The 21443-nt window shown below is 39.8% G+C and overlaps 1 protein-coding gene across 1 annotated transcript; it reads left to right on the forward strand.

Annotated features, from left to right (window-relative positions):
* Positions 1-769: 769 nt before the first annotated feature.
* On the forward strand, positions 770-2050 carry LOC149820618 (non-specific lipid-transfer protein 2-like). The gene is made up of 2 exons (XM_089983727.1): positions 770-1169; positions 1518-2050. Exons 1-2 carry the CDS (start codon positions 826-828, stop codon positions 1525-1527), a joined length of 354 nt encoding a protein of 117 aa, XP_089839853.1. The 5' UTR covers positions 770-825; the 3' UTR covers positions 1528-2050.
* Positions 2051-21443: the final 19393 nt, after the last annotated feature.

Genomic DNA, 21443 nt, shown 5'->3' on the forward strand with positions numbered 1-21443 from the left:
ACATTAAAAAACTATTTTTGACCTATTTTAAATTTATTTGAAAATAAGTTGGTTCAGGTCTGTTTCGTATCGATTTTCTGCTGGATTCTATACGAATTGACTGATTCAGGACTACTGAAAACATTGGGCTGAGGGAAAGGTAGAGGTTATGCTCGGGGCTGAACACTTATAATGTGTTCGGCCCTTCTAAGGTAAAGACTAACACTCCGAACCAACGGGGGCTCTGCTTGTCTGGTAGTAGTAGTTAGTGCCCGTCACCTTGTGTTGGGACATTGCAAGTTCGAATCCCAAGGGCATCATTGTATAACTGGTAGGGGCATGCCTAACCCCAGCTTGCCTTTCAAAAAAAAAAAAAAACTAACACTCCGAGCACTGGATCTGTTCAGAGGCTGGATCAGGTTCAATCACATTGCACAAAATGCCCGTGCCGCTGCACCTGACCACCATCAATTTTTTAGGTTGTGTGGCCCAACAGCAAATGGGTGGTGGTCAGGTGAAGGACAGACTCACTTTGAGCAATGTGATTGCACGTGATCCAAATTCTTTTCAAACGAAGTTGTCATTGCAATTAATTACTTGCACCCCTCCACTCTTTTTTTTTAAAGGCAAGCTGAACTTAGGCAGACCCCTACCAGTTAAACAAGTATACCATTGGGTTTTGAACCTGCAACGTCCCAACACAAAAGCTGACGTACACTAGTTGCTCCTACCAGACAAGCGGAGCCCCCGGTTGGTGCCTTCACTCTTCTATATAAACCACCAAATACCACCCTCCCAACACCCAACTAGAGAGTCCTAGAGAGTGTTGGGTGAGGGACCAAAGATATGGCTGGCTTCACCATGCGTGCATTCACTTGCACCCTCTTTGCTTGTATGTTGCTCTTTGCACCAACAAGTGAGGCCATCGCATGTGGGACTGTGATCAGCTACTTGGCTCCATGCCTCAATTATGCCACAGGCCGCGGGCCATTGATTCCTGGATGTTGTGCTGGTGTGAGGGGGCTCAAGGCCGCGGCTTCGACCACAGCTGACAGAAGAACTATATGTACCTGTCTCAAGACAAATGCTCTCAGGATACCTGGGATACAAATTGGGCTAGTGAGCACATTGCCAGCTAAATGTGGAGTGCAACTTTCTTATCCTGTCTCTCCAAGCACTGATTGCACCAAGTATGTAAATCTTTGCTAAATCTTGTGAAATCAAGCTCTCATATGATATTTTGTACACCATGGTGCAATTTCTCACCGCATCCCTACGTATTTAATTGTTCCGGATCCTCCCTAGTTAACACGGTCTAATAATCAAAACCTTCTCTCAAAAAAACATAATCAAAACTAAGTTTGATGGTCCGTTTGAGTGATACAAATTGAGTGTTGCTAAAACTGGGTTTTGATTATGCTTATTAGAAGAGAAGGACTGGTCTTGGTGTGTGATCTTGATTAGCACTATGAGTAACTTGATCATCACATAATCGTGCTTACTAGTTTCTTTTGTTGGTATTTTTCTATATTTTACAGGGTGACTTGAAAAAAGAGGAGGTGCAAGGATAATTGCAAAAAAGAATATAGGACGATGACAGTTGTGGTGGTGATGGTATGACATATTATAATAAAGGAATAAAAGGGAGATCATTCGTACGCGAGCTCCTGTGAAGTTGCCGTTTTGTGGTGTTGGGCTTTTGTGGCATTTGATCTTATGTGTAGTTAAGGGTGGAAAAATCTGACCCCTGCCGCTTCTTAGCCAGGTTAGGGTTTGGCTTAAACGGTTTCGTGTCATAAACCGGTTTACCCACCTAACCCGTTTATTAAACAGGTCGTGTTTGTGTTAGGGGTATGCCAACCCGTTTAATAAACGGGTTAGGCGGGTGGGTCAACCCGTTTAATTATTTATGTTTATCTTGATGATTATAAGACAACTTGGTGGATATGTTTGTAGTATGGTTGTAACTTGTAAGACAATTATGTTGATGTTGTCTTTATGTTTATGACTTTATGTTGAAGTTTTATGTTAATGTTGGTATTACAATTACATATTAAGATTTGCAGAAAAAGTATAATATGTATATTTTTTTTGTGTTTCTAATTGTGTTATTCGGGTTAGATAGGTTATTCGGGTTACTCGGGTCGGTTATCGTGCCTATGTTATCGGGTTGACCCGTTTAATAAATGGGTTGTGTTCGTGTTTGCCACATCCGACCCGTTTAATAAACGGGTCATGTTCGTGTTGAGGTATTCTGACCCGTTAACCCGATCCGATTGCCACCCCTAGTGTAGTGAGACTAGTGTCCTGTTCTAAATGTCTATACAGCAATAAAAATTGTCTTTTTTAATATATGGTTGCAGTTTACACCAAATAAAGCAGATAAAATCTCTAGTTCTAACACCAACTCTCTCTCTCTCTCTCTCTCTATATATATATATATATATATTAATGTGTTAAGCTCCCTTTTTAGTTAGGTCTCATTAGGCCCTTTCAAAAATCATAGTTTTAAGCATTTTTTTCTCACATCTAACACTGTAGATGTGATCTATAGGGTTTATTTAGTGGGAATCTGCTTTTGCAATCTGACCTGTATACAGTTTTTTTTTGGTGATCCAAAATCATTGGTCATGAAGGTACCGTTTTTTCTCGGCTCAGAAAAACATGTTTTTTCATAAAAAAAATGATCCAAGAGCTGATTCTCACTAAATCGAGCATGCTAAACATATCTAACGGTTCAGATCTATCATAAAATACCCAAAACCTATGATGAAAAATGGGGCAGAACGAGAAATGGGGCCTAATATGTTCAGTTCTCATATATATATATATATATATATATATATATATATATATATATATATATATATATATATATATATATATATATATATATATATATATATATATATATGATAGCAGTTTGCACCAAATAAAACAGATAAAATATCTCTAGTTCTAACACCAACTAACTCTCTCTCTCTCTCTATATATATATATATGGAGACATGACAGTCCTGCTTATAACTTTATATTCTTGCTGTACAAAATTGTTTTCTATAACAAGTATTGCACTTAAATTTTATATAATATATCCTAACATGCCCCTAACCAAGCCGAGCATCCATTGCTCACGCTCAGCTCGTTCTTCTGTTCGTAGCTCAGCTCGTGTGCTACATTAACCGAGCACAAACGATTTCATGGCGAGCCGAACCACGAACTGCTCGGCTTGTTTCCCAGCCCTAGTTATAAGAACAATAATTATTGGGCCTAAGGCTTTCAAATTGGCAAGGTGATTCAAATGCTATCCTTTTATCTTATGTATAGGAATTGGAGTAACAAAGTAAAAGGAAAATCCCTCAAGCATATTGGCATGTCGCTAAGATACCTGAGAATATGAAATATAAAGCTCCGTGACGAACAAGCGCTTGCAATGAGTACAACAGATATTCTAAAACTCAAAAAGGTAACTTTGCAAACACAAAAATAATGATATTTCTGTTAATTTAACAATCATAATTTAATTATGTACTATCTCAAAGGTAATAATTTTATTTTTTTTAATTTGCAGTTTTTTTAGATATATAATAAATCCAAAACTTCAGAAAAGAGCTGAAAGGTAGAAGTTTTTTAAATTTGCAATTTTTTAACAGCCCAAAATTTCTCCTTTTGATTGACAATTATATCGAGCTTTTTCCTGTCATAACATAAATTCAAGCTTATTACAAAATTATGCCTTCTAATCGTCTAACTACAGCCTAAAATTCGAGCTTATTACTACAGCCTAAAATTCGAAAAAAGATCAGCTGAATTCACAATGCACACCAAAAGTGCACACCTGAGTGCCCTCCATCTCTGAGATACAGTAGTCAGCCATGTGGCTCAATAGTGAGATTGAGGGCGCTCAAGTGCAGCAGCACACTTTTAGTGCGCAATGATTACATCTGATCGTTCATCATAAACTTCTAAGTTCAGGATATGGTGGTTTTATGTTGGCATCAAGTGCAGTCTCACTCACCTAGCTAGGGGAAAAAACATGTTTCTCCAAAGGCTTCTCAGAGATCTCATGTTCAAACCTTTAAGCGAACAACCACTAGCCTTAGTGCTGAAACTAAGAGGAGACCTACCTAGTGGGGAAGAGGGGGTGAAAAAACCTTCTTCAAGGTTAACTTAAAAGTCAGCCGCAAGGGGTTTGGTGCAGTGAAGGGGCCTGCCACTAGACAGGTGGACACAGTTCCATTCCCATAAAGTGTCATACCCCCTATGGGATAAGCCCTTGCTCAGCCGAAGCCGGGCAACTCCCTAGGACCATAACTACAGCAAGCTTAGCCAGCACGACTAGGTCTCTGATCCCAAGGGTGGTTTCCCCGTTCTATATGAAAAAAAGGTTAACTTAAAAGTTCCCTTCAGCTATTTTCTTGACCATCTCCTTTCTTTCTTTTTATTATAGTTTGAGCATCTCCTTTCCGGTGCCACGTTAAGTCCTGGTTTTCACTGTGGGATGCACCAGACAAGAGAAACGTAACTATCTGGGTATTAAAATGACAGGACCATGAAATTTTCCACAACTGTCGTTTTTGTGTGTATGAGAGAGAGAGAGAGAGAGAGAGAGAGAGAGAGAGAGAGAGAGAGAGAGAGAGAACCAAAAGTTTTCCACCACTCATTTTTTTGTGTATATTCATGAGAGCAAAAAATTTCCAAAACTGCCATTTTTGGTGTTTATTCATGACCAATTTTTTTTCCAAAACTGTCATTTTTTTGTGCATATTCAAGAGAGAGAGAGAGTGTATGTGTGTGCCTGTGACACAAGTAGGATCATGCTTACGGAGATGCAAGCATTTCCTAAAGTGTGGTACTCAGTCCTTTTATTCACCTGTATCTGTTGACGTGAAGAACCTGCCAAAGCACCTTGATTCACTGTGACCAATTGTGGAGGTTTTCATGAGTAGATTGGAAGTAACACACTCACGCACGCACATACACACACGTGGGGAATATCCCTCAATGTGATAAAATCTGTGACCTTTTGGTTTTGAAAATCTCGACTCCATCCAAAATCTGACCAACGGCGAACAAAATTTGCAAAGCCATGCTTAACACATGAAAGTTGATTACGTACAATACCTTCTGATTTAATCTTCAGAACTAGGATATTCAACTTCACTGCATGCTACATACCCAACAAAATAATTCTGCAAATGCTGCGAGAACACAGGCTCTTTGTGATAGTTGTAGTCAAAGTTAGTCCAGCATGCTTTGGAACGTTTCCTCTGACCAATACCCACAAGCACATCCTTTGGCATCTCGGCAGAACTAATCACAGATAATTCTACTCTACAACCAGCAGAGCATTGACAGCCATCTTCTGTGTTTCTCATGAATTCATCTTGGACATGTCTAAGGTCTAACTCGCAGTCATTGTTGAAAAACAACCCCCAATAGAAAACAACATTGGGCTGTTCTTCATGCTGATCAAGATGCTCAACGAGGTTTGGGTCACAGAACCCATATATTGATTCTAGCTGCAACTCAAATAGTACATGAAGCTAATTAAAATCCACTGTCAGTGAAGGAGAGATCCTGTTCGTACTTAAAAAAAAAAAAAGGTCCTCGAAGACATGGCTCAAGAACAGTGGGTTTTCAGCATCAAGAGCATACAGTCGCGAAAAGTTTGTTGCGGTTTTTCCTAAATTATAGCAACTGAAGAAAACTAGGAATAAAGTAAATTATTTCAGATTCACTGCAGCAGTATCAACCAGGTTTAGTTTACAATGATTCTTGAAATTTGTATGATGGACACAGCTGAAAAACAAACATTTGCAACAAATCATATGGCACCGTCAAACAATAAAACAGGGAATAATTTACAAGCTATGTAACATCTCGCACAAAAGTCAGCTAGGTTTGGGACCTATGTCACAGGGACTCTCCAACTAGGTGCCGCACCCACACCCGATGCAGTCAACCTGACCCTGGGCGCAGTCAACGCACCCAGGGTCATTTATGCCCAACTTTTGGACTTCATATATATATATATATATATATATATATATATATATATATATATATATATATATTTGCCGCACCCCCGCACCCAAGTTTTTTGAAAGTGCCGCACCCCCGCACCCATGTGACATAGTTTGGGACCCATCCCACTTTATGCATTTCATGACCCAGTCAGTATGTGATCAATGAGCAGGATTATAAGTGTCCAATGTTGGATACATATTTGTTTATTATTGGTCGCTAGTCTATGCATCTTTGAGATGTTTTCAACTTTTAGTTCATGATTGCCAGTCTATAATTTTATATGTAAAAGATTTTGTAAAATATAGCATAACTGCATGTTTTTGTATTTGTGCTTGCATGCAGTGCATTTACACACCACACACACACAATGTATCTATCAGATGCACACAAAGGCAAACCACAAGAAAGAAGATGAAGAAGGCTCTCTAACAATGCTTCATAAGCAAGCAAAAAAAAAAAGAAGAGATACATCTTAAAGGGGGGCGCCCCTGATGGCTACACTACAAGACAAAATTGGTTGATCCACTACCTATCAGCTAAAATACAAGATCATAAATAATATCATGTACAAAGAGAGGGTAGCATAAATAATACAAATACAAAAATGATATAACCATATTACACTTCTCAACAGTCTCCCTCAAACTTGAGATGATGCTAATGGAATCATCCTAAGTTTGAAAAGAAATGACTGAAAGTGTGTACGAGCCAAACTTTTGGTCAATATATTAGCAACTTGCTCCTTTGAGCTCACATGCTCCAACGAAATAACTCTATCTTCATAAGCCTTTCTTGTAAAGTGATGGTCAATCTCGATATGCTTGGTTCTCTCGTGAAATTTAGGATTTTGGGCAATATGGATTGTACTCATGTTGTTACAATACAAGGAGGTACTTTCACAAACTTATACTCCAAGTTCCTTAAGAAGGCATCTTATCCAAATGATTTCTTCAGTAAACTATATCATGGCTCTCTATTTTGTCTCAAAAGTAGACAAAGCAACATGTTGCTTCTTGCTTTTCCAAGATATCAAAGAACTATCAAGAAAAACACAAAAACCAGTAGTTGAAAAATGGTTCTTAGTTGATCCACCAAAATTCAAATCACAATATGCTCTGACATCTGTAGACGATGAAGCTGAAAAGAACATGCCAAAACGCATAGTGTTTCTCACATACCGAACTATTCTGAGCATATCTGCCTAATGAACTGAGGTGGAGGCACTCATAAATTGACCAACTGTGTGCACTGCATATGTAATGTTAGGTCTAGTGATAGCTAAGTATATCAAACTACCTACAAACTGCTTATAGAACACGATCATCAAGTTTCTCACCATCTGTAGCTCGTAATCTGACATTTGCTTCCATAGTTGTAGTCACTCGCCTACAGTCATCTGCAAGTCTAGCATTCATCACTACATTTGTATACTTATGTTGAGACAAATAGAGCCTCTTCTTGAGTATGCTACTTCTAGACCTAGAAAATACTTAAAATATCCCAAATCCTTAATCGCAAATATAGTAGCCAGACCTTTTTTGGTGTCCATAATTTTCTGCACATCATCTCCAGTGATGATACCACAAGCCCATGATCACACGATCCACACTCTCACATCCACACAATACCATGTAATGAAATGAGAGCAATCTCATAAATCACAACCCAACAGGGTTCACTAACAAGAGACAAGGGGATCACTCACACAACCCAAAATGGGTTCAAGCACAAACGGCCAAACAACAATCTAAAAATTATAAATATTATTATCAATAAAATCACGCATAAAATGCATAGATTACAAAGGGGAGAGATCCCCATATTTATACACAAAGGAAGGGAGTGAGAGGCTCTTTGATACCATGTCAGAAGCACACAAAGGCAAACCACAAGAAAAAATAAGATGAAGAAGGCTCTCTAACAATGCTTCATTAGCAAGCAAATAAGAAGAGATGCATCTTAATGGGGGCCGCCCCCACGGCTACACTACAAAACAAAATTGGTTGACCCACTACCTGTCAACTAAAATACAAGAATGCCCCTCACAAATAATATAATAAGAGAGGGTAGCATAAAGAATACAAATACAAAAATGACACTACCATATTACACTTCTCAACAGTATCCATATATCCATTTTCTAAAATTTTTATCTCACACCTGCACCATACTCATGATATACCCTACAAAGTAAAAGAAGGCCGTATGCTAACTTTTTTAGATTAAAACCTCAGCATATTATGGGTCCAGTGGTCTCTTGGATTATAATTTAACTAAAACACATCAACCACAGTTCGGTTTATGACCATATAATTTACTGTGCAAGAAACAATTTTACCAAATCTAAGCATAGACTACAACAACAACAACAACAACAACTACGCCTTCATCCCAAAACAATTGGGGTCAGCGATATGAACCAAAAAAGAAATTCATTTTGGGTCTTCCACATGAATCCTTTTCCTCCAATCATTTCTATCCAACGCCATGTCCTCGGTGAGGTTCAAAGCATTCATATCCTTTCCTATCATCTCCATCCAAGTCTTCCTAGGCCTACCCCGACCTCTTTTAACTAATATATTTTCCCATTTCTCCAACCTTCTAACTGGAGCATCATTAGGCCTTCGCCGAATATGTCCAAGCCACCGTAAACGATTCTCTCGCATCTTATTTTCAATGGGTGCAACACCTACCTTCTTACGTATCTCTTCGTTCCGAATCTTATCTTTTATTGTATTTCCACACATCCATCTAAGCATCTGCATCTCAGCTACACTCATTTTTTGAATATGATGTCTCTTGGCAGCCCAACATTCCGTACCATATAGTAAAGCGGGTCTAATAGTCGTCCTATAAAACTTTCCCTTCAACCGCAATGGCATTCTACGATCGCACAGCACTCCAGTAGCACTTTTCCATTTCATCCACCCAACCTTTATCCTATGATTTACATCTCCATCAATTTCTCCATACTTTTGAATGATGGATCCCAAATATTTGAAATAATCATTCACCGGTATATCTTGCTCACCAAGCTTCACTACACTCCCATCACTACTTCGTTGCTTACTAAACCGACATTCCATATATTCAGTCTTACTCTCACTCAACTTAAAACCTCTAGCTTCCAATGTCTGTCTCCATAATTCTAACTTAGCATTAACCCCAGCTCTAGACTCATCAATCAAAACAATATCATCAGCAAACAACATACACCACGGTACATTTTCTTGAATTGATCTCGTAAGCTCATCCATCACTATCGCAAATAAGAAAGGGCTTAAAGCAGATCCTTGATGTAACCCAACCGTTATCGGAAAATTGGTTGTCACCCCTCCACAAGTGCGGACATTGGTTACTACTCCTTCATACATATCTTTAATTATACTAATGTACTTGAGAGAAACACCTTTCTTCATCATTGTCCACCAGAGAACGTCCCTAGGTACTCTATCGTATGCCTTGTCTAAATCAATAAAAACCATATGTAAATCTTTGTTCCTCTCTCTATATCTTTCAATAAGTTGTCTAAGAAGATGTATAGCTTCCATGGTTGATCTTCCAGGCATAAAACCAAATTGATTCTCCGATATCATGACAATCTTCCTCAACCTAGACTCAATCACCCTCTCCCAAAGTTTCATAGTATGACTCATGAGTTTTATACCACGATAGTTTGTGCAATCTTGTATATCACCCTTATTCTTATATAAAGGCACCAAAGTACTCTTCCTCCACTCATTAGGCATCTTATTTGTTCGCCAAATCAAGTTAAAAAGATTTGTCAACCATTCTAAACCTTTCTCTCCCAAGCATTTCCAAGCCTCGATAGGTATACCATCTGGGCCAACTGCCCTTCTTGATTTCATTTTCTTCAAAGCCTCTGCAATTTCTTTCTTTTGAATCTTGCACATGAAGTCACGATTTATCTCATGAAAAGGAATGGAGAAGTCTCCAAGATCTTGAGCATGACTATCATTAAATAGCTTATCAAAATAATCTTTCCATCTCTCCTTAATCTCCTCATCTTTGACTAAAACCCTTTGCGTTTCATCTTTGATACATCTAACCATACCCAAATCCTTCAATTTCCTATCTCTCATCTTTGCAAGCCTATAAATATCCTTCTCGCCTTCTTTGGTATCCAACTTGTCATAAACCTCCTTATATACCTTAGCCCTCGCGTTTCGAACAACTTTTTTAGCTTCCTTCTTTGCTATCATATACTTCTCCAAATTCTCATTATCACGACTCTTACTTAGATTTCTATAACACTCTCTTTTAACCTTAATAGCTAATTTGACATCCTCGTTCCACCATGATGTATCCTTACCTAGTGGTGCACCGCCTTTAGACTCACCCAATACCTCCTTAGCTACTTTTCTCATACCACCCGCTATCTTATTCCACATTGATTCTGAATCCTCCTCGAGACACCAATCAACTTCCTTAACTACCTGCTCTACAAACATTCCTTGTTTAGCTCCTTTCAGTGCCCACCACTTAATTCTAGGATCTATCCTATGTCTATCCCTTTTGCGGCATTGTCTAATTCTAAGATCTAAAATTAAGACTCTATGTTGTGTAGCTACACTTTCTCCTGGTATAACCTTACAATCGATGCAACAACCCCTATCTCTCTTTCTAAGTAGGAAAAAATCTATCTGACTCGTATTAACCCCACTTTTAAATGTTACTAGGTGAGACTCCCTCTTCCTAAACCAACTGTTTGCTAAGATCATATCATAGGACAAACAAAAATCTAAAATCCTTTCTCCACTTTCATTTCTTTCTCCTATACCATAGCCTCCATGGATATTCTCAAATCCATCCCTACTAATGCCTACATGTCCATTAAGGTCACCGCCGATGAAAAGCTTTTCTCCATAAGATGTCTCTTGTACTACTCCATCTAAATCTTCCCAAAATTGATGCTTAATGGAATCATCTAAACCTACTTGAGGTACATAAACACTAATAATATTAATAATATCCGTACCTAATACTAATTTAATAAGTAAAATTTTATCACCCTTCCTACGGACCTCAACTACATTATCTATAAACTGATGACTCATAACAATCCCTACTCCATTCCTATTCCTATTTATTCCTGTATACCAAATCTTATATCCCCAAGGTTCTATCACTTTAGCTTTCTCACCTACCCATTTGGTCTCTTGAAGACATAAAATATCAATCTTTCTCCTACACATAACATCTACTAACTCTACCAACTTACCAGTTAAAGACCCTATGTTCCAAGTGGCTAACCTAATTTTATGGTCTTGGACTAACTTCTTTACCCCCACCCGTCCAACAAAGTGAGGGAACCCTTGCCTATTTGACACCACACCCGGGCGCCGGTGTGACGCGTCGCTTCTGGGCGACGACCTAGCAACCCTTGCACATTTATCACTGCCTCCGGGCCTAGAGAGTACAGCGCGTCGCTCAGTAGGGAACACCCCAACGAAATTCTCATATTGGTTCATTTTCATAGGATATGACAAAGTTTTTATGCTGGCTGTCACAGGCCTACCGCAACCCTCCTCCTTTATCCGGGCTTGGGACCGGCAGTGTATAACTACACAGGCGGAGTTAAATCTAAGCATAGACTATGGAGGGCGGAGTTAAATCTAAGCATAGACTATGGAGGGAAATAAGCCTGCCAGATTCCTCTCTGAATAGTTGGCCATTAAGAAAAGCCAAAAATTTAGTGAAATGGGAACAGGTACACCAACAATGTTTAGTAAAATCATATGAAGAGAATCAGAGCATGGTACTATACAAATTTAGGTTAGAAAAAATCAGATTAGGTAACCCTTTTCTGTATGATTGCTTTATGCGCACAAACTATGTCACAGGGACTCTTCAACTAGGTGTCGCACCCGCGTTGCACCCGCACCCACACCCGATGCGGTCAACATGACCCTGGGTGCAGTCAACGCACCCAGGGTCATTTATGTCCAACTTTTGGACTATATATATATATAATTTTTTATATTTTTGCCACACCCCCGCACCCAAGTTTTTTGAAAATGCTGCACCCCCGCACCTGCACCCATGTGACATAGTGCACAAATAAGAGAATATTACTGACGTTTCACCCGAGCATATTTGATCTTTGCCTCCACAAAAATCAGGTGAAGAAACTTCAATCAGCCAACATTGACTACAATATCAATCAAACAAATGTTATGTTGGAATATAGACTTCTTCTGAGATACTGATCCATTTCCCTCCCTCAAATTCAACCATGCATGTGCTATCAAAGGGAAGGAACCAGCTCAACTATGTTTGTTTTGACCCAACGCACCATATCTAGCACAACATTTAACTTTTTGGGTGATCAACAGTCATCAGGATCATCTGATTATTAAGTTTCAATTAACTAAACAGGTTGACCAATTTACTCCCTAATAAAATGAAGCCAAACCATTACCTCATGAGACAGAAAGATCTGGTTCCCTTTTTGCGTTCAGAGAGAAGCATATTAACAGAAGTTCACGACAGAAGCATAATTGTGTGGAACATCACCTGATACTCCATTATTTTTCATCGTCACATATATCAGGCAACTTCCAGAAAAAATAAGCTTATGATTTTATATAAGATTGTCAAACTGCATAAGTAATAAAAAAAATAAAAAGAAAAATATGTTCTTAGAAGTTCCAGTGCATTTTAAGTTTTCTTTTTCTAGTAATAGAAAAACTAAGTGCATCTGTAAAAACCGAAAAAAAAAATTTAATTGACTTGGATTCGGGTCGGACCCGGACCCAACTAAGGCACCGCCTCTTTCTACTTGTAAAAAACGAGGCCGAACGGGAGGGGAGGTTCTCTAAGCCCCCTTCTGCTCTCGTCTCTCTCTCCTTTTCGTCAGTTGCCTCGACTGCCATCGTCGGCAGGCACAGCCACCGGCGATAACATCGCCAGATCCCCCCTCGTCGGCGACAGTCGCTCCTCTCCGTGCTGCGACCCCCCCTCCGACGCTGCCGCCACCAGCGACCACCAGGTACGCACCTCCCCCTCTTTCGTTCGCCACTCTCTCTCTCTCCTCTCTACCTCTCCCGTCTCTTCTCTCCCTCACCTCTTTGTGTGGCCACGGGAGGGGTCAACCCCCCCTCCCTGTGCCCCCTTTTAGCAGGGGAGGGGCACGACACCCCTCCCTGCTCTCCGTTACAGTAGGGGAGGGGGGGCTGAGCCTCCTCCCTTTTCTCGTTACGGCAGGGGAGGGGCTGAGCCCTGTTAAAATATGTTGTACATATATATATATATTTATATATATAGATCACGACACATACACATATATATATATTAATTATATATATGTCTATGTGTCTATCTACATATATAAATATATATATTTATATCTTTTGTAAATAGACCCATATAGGGGTAAAACAGTCTTTTTACTTCTTATCGCATATTGTAATTTTTCTCCTTTTTCTTTATTTCCTTTTTTCTTTCTTTTTTATTTTTCTTTATTCTTTTTCTTTTCCACCTTGGAATGGGCCCCACCTAGGAGGACGTTGGAGCATCCAACGGTCATATTTATGACCGTTGGAAGGGCTCCAACGTCCCTCTAGGAGCCCTTCCAAGGCCTCCTCTTTTGTCTATAAATAAAGGGGTTTCTCCCCATTGTAAAGCATGCTTCTTTGAAGCCTTTTGAGTGGAATATATATTTTTCCTCTTCTTTTGGGTGCCTTACCACTTTAAGTGGTTGAGTTGTTCTTTTGCCCATTAGTGGCTATTTGTGTATGTGCGTGCTCTCTTGTTTTGCTCTTGGAGACTTCATCCGGCACTTCATTACATGGTATCAGAGCCTTGGTTGATAAAGCTTCATCGGATCTTCTTTTGACAAGTAATATCCTTCTCTTTCGTGCATTTATATTCCTCTTCTACAAATGGCCAACAAGGATGCAAAAATCGACCTCTCATTCAAATTGGATGGGACCAATTATCGCATGTGGGCGGCCGCTATGGAAAACAATCTCAAAGGTAAAAAACTTTGGGGTTATGTATGTGGAACCATTCCGGAACCACAATTGAAGTTGACTAAGTTTGAAGGTAATGAGGAAAAAGCTTTGAACGAAGAGGAAAAAGAGAAGGCTATTCTTGATTACTCTTCTAAATTAGAAGATTGGGAAAGTGAGCATGCTAAAATTTTAGCATGGTTCATGAACAATGTTGAATTAAAGATTTGTGCAAATCTCGCCAAATTCAAGAAGGCTAATGAAGCTTGGTTCTTTATGAAAGGCATGTACACTCAAAGAGACCTTGCTAGGCATTTCTTTCTACAAGAAAAGGTAAGAGCTACCAAACAAGGTGATATGAGTATTAGGGACTACTATAGTGCCCTATCTTCTTTATGGGATGAACTTGTCCTTCTCGAACCCCAATGGGAAGGTAGTGCTATTGCTATGAGGCAAGAGCAAATAGAAAAAGAAAGATTTTTCCAATTTATTCATGGGCTTCGCCCCAAATTTGAGCAACTTAGAGGATCCCTTCTCCATAGGGCCTCTACTCCTCTAAGTGATATTTTGGCCGACTTATGTCAAGAAGAGACTCGTTTGGCATTAAAACGAGATGTTGATGAAGTTCATGCCGTATCTAGACCCGGACACAATGTAAGGCCATACAAACCACCTCATTTTTTCAAAAATAATGGTGGTGGAGGAAGGAAAATCATTTGCCATAATTGTAATGAACCGGGCCATATTCGTCCGGATTGCCCAAGATTTAAAAAGAAGGTGGCCTCCGTTGGTGAAGCTCCTCCAAATGAAGATTCAAAGAAAGATGGTGACATAAAAGAGTCTCTTGCTCATCTTACCGAAACTCTTCAACAATTCATGAAGATGAGCTCCTCTCAGTTTTCCTCTATACCATCCACTTCCGGCGCCGCTATCTCCTCCTTCCCAGGTATGACCTCTTGGATTCTTGATTCGGGTGCCTCCTTTCATATGACTCCGAATGCATCACTCTTATCAAAAACAAGTCTCAACAAATTTAAATCTTTTGTCTCCACTGCCGATGGAACATCCTTGGATGTTGAAGGCATTGGGAATCTTGAGAAACTTATAATGAAAACAAAGAATTTTTTGTTCCCAAAATTCGAATTATTCCAAAACTTAATTTAAATCTATTTTCCGTTTCCCAAATTACCGATTTTGAATGTAATGTCACTTTTTCACCTACCCATTGCTATGTGCAGGATCTCCGGTCCGGGAAGCGGATTGGGCAAGGCCATAGAAGAGGGGATCTTTATTATATAGATTTTTTGTCATTGCCAACCAAATCATTTTGTAATCATGTTCAATCCAAAGATATTGAGACTTGGCATAAAAGACTTGGACATCCTAGTGTTTCTAAATTGTATCTCTTTCCTTTTTTGGAAAAATTTTGTAATACAAATACATTCACATGCAATGATTGTATCCTTGGAAAAATTCATTCGCTTCCGTATTCTCATAGTAATTTTGTGTCAAAAAGACCTTTTGAACTTGTGCATTCCGATGTATGGAGACCGGCACCCGTTCTGTCCAAGGGAGGCTACTCCTACTATGTTAGTTTTGTTGATGACTTTACTAGATATACATGGGTATACATTATTAAAAACAAATCCGATGTCTTTAATAATTTTAAAGAATTTCATATTCTTATTCAAAACCAATTTTAAAACAATATAGCTATATTTAGATCCGACTCTGGAGGAGAATACATGTCTAAAGATTTTCAAAATTATTTCAAAACAAATGGAATTTTACATCAACGATCTTGTCCTAAAACCCCACAACAAAATGGTCTTGCGGAAAGAAAACATAGACATTTAATTGAAACTACAAGAACACTTCTTGTTTCTAAAAATGTTCCTAAAAACTTTTGGGCCGAAGCTCTTCTTACCGCAACATATTTAATCAATCGTATGCCCTCTGCTTCTTTAAAAATTGTATCACCTTTTGAAAAATTATTCAAAATTACTCCAGATTTTAATAGATTAAGGATATTCGGATGTAAATGTTTTGTGCTTGTTCAAGGACAAGATAAACTATCACCTAAAGCTATTGAATGTGCATTCATTGGATATGGTGAAAATAAAAAAGGTTATAGATGCTATGACACTCGAAATAATAAACTCTATATATCAAGAAATGTAAACTTTCTTGAAGAACAAAATGGATTTGATATTCACACATCTAGAGAAAACCTTGACTATTCCTTCCTATTTGATCTTGCTCCTAGAATTGAAACACCAGATGCAAGTACTTGCGATAATACTTGTGATGGCATCTCCCATCATAATGATATACTCCAACATGGTAATGATTCTCAAGTTGAGAATCTTAATGAAATGAATGTTTATACCCGGCGATCATGAATTGCACATCAACCTGCTCTTGAAAGATATTCTCAAGATCTCTCATTAGAAGAACCTATTAATGCACCTAGGAGATCTTCTCGTAATAGTAGACCTCCACAAAAATTTGTATCTTATGAATCTTTCTCACCTAATTATAGGGCTTGTCTCATGTTAATTCATTCATATCATGAGCCTACTTCCTTTAAAGAAGCTAAAGATCATCCACATTGGATTGAAGCAATGAAAGTTGAATTAGAGGCTCTTAACAAAGCTCAAACTTGGAGTATTATTCCCCAACCATTAGGAAAAAAGGCAATTGGGTGTAGATGGGTATATAAAGTTAAAACCAAGTGTGATGGATCTCTTGAAAGATTCAAAGCTCGTTTGGTTGCAAAAGGCTATGCCCAAGAATATGGAATTGATTATGAGGAAACCTTTGCTCCCGTAGCTAGGATGACTAGTGTGCGAACTTTAATTGCCTTAGCCTCCATTAAACAATGGCCTATATATCAACTTGACGTTAAAAATGCTTTTTTAAATGGAAATTTATATGAAGAAGTGCTTATGGATCCTCCGCCAGGTCTTGAAATTGGTAAAGGAAATATTCTAAAGTTAAATAAAGCTCTCTATGGTCTTAAACAAGCACCTAAAGCTTGGTATGATCTTTTTAGCAAAGTAGTTCTTGATAATGGTTTCTCCTCATGTTATACTAATACTGCTTTATTTGTTAAAAATTCTAATGATCACATTACAATTCTGTTATTATATGTTGATGACATGATTATCACAGGTAATGATAAGAGAGGTATTAACCTTATTAAGAATATTCTCAAAGAAAATTTTGATATGTCTGATCTTGGTTATCTAAGATATTTTTTAGGTATTGAAGTTGCATACTCTCCCAAAGGGTATGTCCTCTCTCAGATGAAGCTTGCCTCCGACATTATTGACAGGTCTGGACTGACTGATGACAAGAATGTGGAGACGCCAGAAATAATCAATGCCAAGATGAGAGCCAGTGATGGCACTCCTTTAGCTGATCCCACACCTTATCGTCAATTGATTGGGTCGCTCACATACTTATCCATCACTAGGCCCGATATTTCTCATGCAGTTCATAGTGCAAGTCAATTTCAGACTGCTCCCTCCACCATTCACATGGCTGCTGTCATGAGAATTATCAGATATTTGAAAGGCACCATAACAAAAGGATTATTCTTACCCTCTTCTTCACCTCTTACTTTACTTGCTTATACTGACTCTGATTGGGGTGGTAACCCCGATGATCGTATTTCTACCACAGGGTATTGTGTGTTTCTTGGAGAGTCACTTATCTCTTGGAGGTGTAAGAAGCAACAGAAAGTTTCACTCTCTTCTACTGAAGCAGAGTATCGTGCGATGGCCACTACCACCACCGAGATCGTATGGTTAAGAAGTTTGCTTAAAGATATGGGAGTCTCATTCTCAACTCCCTCAAAGCTGTGCTGCGACAACAAGAGCTCTATCTACATTGCCAGCAATCACACCTTTCATGAAAGAACAAAGCACATTGAGATGGATTGCCATTATGTTCGTGATGAGTTCCTACGAGGCACCATTCAATTGCCTTATGTTCCAACCGAGTACCAGTTGGCGGACTTCTTCACCAAAGCTTTGCCATCGCCTCGTTTCTTCTTTCTCCTTAGCAAACTCTCGGTGATCTCACCGTGTGTTTGAGGGGGGGGTGTTAAAATATGTTGTACATATGTATATTTATATATATAGATCACGACACATACACATATATATATTAATTATATATATGTCTATGTGTCTATCTACATATATAAATATATATATATTTATATCTTTTGTAAATAGACCCATATAGGGGTAAAACAGTCTTTTTACTTCTTATCGCATATTGTAATTTTTCTCCTTTTTCTTTATTTCCTTTTTTCTTTCTTTTTTATTTTTCTTTATTCTTTTTCTTTTCCACCTTGGAATGGGCCCCACCTAGGAGGACGTTGGAGCATCCAACGGTCATATTTATGACCGTTGGAAGGGCTCCAACGTCCCTCTAGGAGCCCTTCCAAGGCCTCCTCTTTTGTCTATAAATAAAGGGGTTTCTCCCCATTGTAAAGCATGCTTCTTTGAAGCCTTTTGAGTGGAATATATATTTTTCCTCTTCTTTTGGGTGCCTTACCACTTTAAGTGGTTGAGTTGTTCTTTTGCCCATTAGTGGCTATTTGTGTATGTGCGTGCTCTCTTGTTTTGCTCTTGGAGACTTCATCCGGCACTTCATTACAAGCCCCCTCCTTGCTTCCGTTACAGTAGGGGAGGGGTCGAGTCCCTCCTCCCTGTCCCCTCTTTGATGTGCCAGCAGGGGCCGATGGTCCCTGCCTTTTTGATGTGCCAGCAGGGGCCGATGGTCCCTGCCTTTTTGTTGTGCCAGCAAGGGCCGATGGCCCCTGCCTTTTTGTTGTGCCAACAGAGGCCATCGGCCCCTGTCTTTTTCTTGTGCCAGCAGGGGCCGATGGCCCCCTGTCCTTTGTGTGCGAGCCTATACCCTTGGCCGGCAGGCCCGGGAAATCTTTGGAAGCTACATCGTGATGGGGACAGATCATTACAATTGTTGGTCTCCAATGAGGAATTCCTAGTAAACGTGAGTCATCTGCTCGCATTGACTACATCCCTCTTTTGGCAGCAAGGGTCATTTGGCCCTGCCCCATCCTTTCTTTTTTTTTTCAAGGAAATTGGGACGGTTGGCCCCAGCCCTATCTATCTGAGAAGCGAGCCTTCTCCTTGTTTTTGCTTTTGTCTGGGTTGCATGTTAATATCGCATATTTGCAGCTACGACGGATCCCACTCGCGCTCCGCTACCCGAGCCGTCAATCGTGTACATCCGCAGACGTCAGCGAGCTCGCAACTCTCCAAGGTAGGGGAAGATTGCACAGAAGACTTGGACGATTGAATTAAGTTCAATTAACTAAAAAGAGACCATTAAATAAATATATATATATATAGAAATATATATATATATATATTTATACGAGTATGCATTTAACTCAAGGACGCGGTTTCGCGATCCTTGTCCTTTACTTTGCCGTTGCGCATCGCGCACAGGTTTTGTGTTGTACTCCTGTTTACAGTTCCTTTACTTTGCCGTAGCGCATCGTGCAAAGGTTCTGCGTTACACTCCTGCTTACCGTCTTTACTTTGTCGTAGCGCATTGTGCCGGGGGTTTGCGTTGCACTTCTACTTACCACCTTTACTTTGCCGTCGCGCTTTGCGCCTAGGCTCTTGCCTTTGCATATGTGTTGGTATTGCAGATGACGTGCAGGTTCTTGCTCTTTGCGTATGCCTTAAAGGCATCCTCGTGGAGGATGCAAGGGGCATTTACCCCTCTCCCTCTTGCGACAAGAGTTCAGTCGGGAGCGAGCGGCACATCCTCGTCTAAGGAGAGGGATACCTCGCAAGGATCCTGGCTCTTCGTGCATGCAGTCCTGCAGAGTCGACTTGAGGTTTCAGGGAGCTGCGCAAAAGCATCAAAGACTGCTCCAAATCGAAGCATTTGAAAGGATGTGACTGGCTGGTTCTGCTCGCCTTTTTGGCATATCTCGGGTGATCCCGATTTGGGGGTTCGAGCGAACTTCTTAGCGGGTGTCTTGTTGAGAAACCTGTATCCTGTCTATCGAGGCCGGTGTCGAGTCATGCGAGGCATGTAGATACCCCGATAGCGGATGTGATTCGAGATAATCACATGCATAATGTTGGCACAAGGTACTGTTGTTTCAAAAGATAAAGTAAAGTTGATAAACTTTACATCTTTGTGAAACACTCCTGTTGAGGCTTCTATTGAGGAGCAATACCCCTTTCATCCTAGAGTACTTGTAGTCGTGCACGACACGTCTAGTACTGCGATGATCGGATGAGACGGTCGTGCGACCTCGAACAACACTAAATGCAAAATGTTGTAATCACATAAATGACCTCACATTCGCCTTCACAGGCAAGATGCTCGAGTGGTTTAAATACCACAACATAGAATGGGTCGTTAGTTAAGCAACCCCTAACGTACCTATTCGCTTCTAGTTGTCTGTCAAGGGAGAGGACAGAGCGGTAAAAACTCCAATGGACAGGATGTTAACAACCACCCTACGGGAAACGATCCAGCCTCCCCAGTCATTGGAGTTAGGGGAAAGGGGCTACATTAGTTAGCTCAACACTTCTGCAGAAGTTGGATGCGTTCATGGCACAACCTCCTTTGGGGAATCCTCTCTCGGCTAAAGCCGTCCCTTTGGAGCGAACTCAACTAGCTATTCGGGTTATTGAAAAATACATAGAATAACAGACGCCCGAACTAGTTTCAGTTGGTTCTACGTTTTGCCTGCGCGTACTCGCAGGTTCGTAATTATCGAAACATAAGGTCTGTTCGCATTAGTCGTTGTGTCGTGAAATTCGCTTGCACTACTAATCCGCTTGCTTGCTCGATAGTTCAGTATGCTACTCGTTGAGCTGTGCACGCCTGTCAAGGCGTTACTCTAGTTGGTTAAACTGCTTACGAGTTCTTTGCGGAGTAATAAGGAGCTTCTCATACTGGTTAAATACTTATAATAATAGCATTATGCCAGTTGCTACATATTAGCATGTGACTTGCTTTATCCCTTGGTCGAATTGTTTGGTGCTTATTGTAGCGTAGCACTTGTTGGCTTGCATCTCTTATGATTGATGTGATTGCATACAGCTCGTAATCTACGAACTGGTGGCAACTAGGATTGATGTGGCCGCTTGTCTTATAAGCTGCTTACATATTGTGATATAACTGCTGCCGTATGATTGCTTATGAATGTCTTGTGATGCAATGGTTTATGCCTTACGATTTATTTAATTACTTGTTGATGGATTGAGCCATTTTATGGTAATTATATGTTTTACGAGCATTGTTATGAGTGCTTGTCTTATTCAGTTGTTTTGTTTGGCTGACGGGTAAGGTTAGTTACCCTTCGCCTATAGAATCAACTGGATTGCCATATCTGCGCGTTTTCATGTGTCGTTTACACATGCTTTGAGGGCCCATTTGAGGATTGCAATATTC

Source organism: Nuphar pumila, chromosome 12, assembly GCF_984573655.1.
Source record: "Nuphar pumila chromosome 12, dmNupPumi1.hap1.1, whole genome shotgun sequence".
NCBI lineage: Eukaryota > Viridiplantae > Streptophyta > Magnoliopsida > Nymphaeales > Nymphaeaceae > Nuphar > Nuphar pumila.

Coding starts and splice junctions, on each gene's coding strand:
- LOC149820618 (XM_089983727.1), top strand. CDS start 826: ATGGCTGGCTTCACCATGCGTGCATTCACTTGCACCCTCTTTGCTTGT.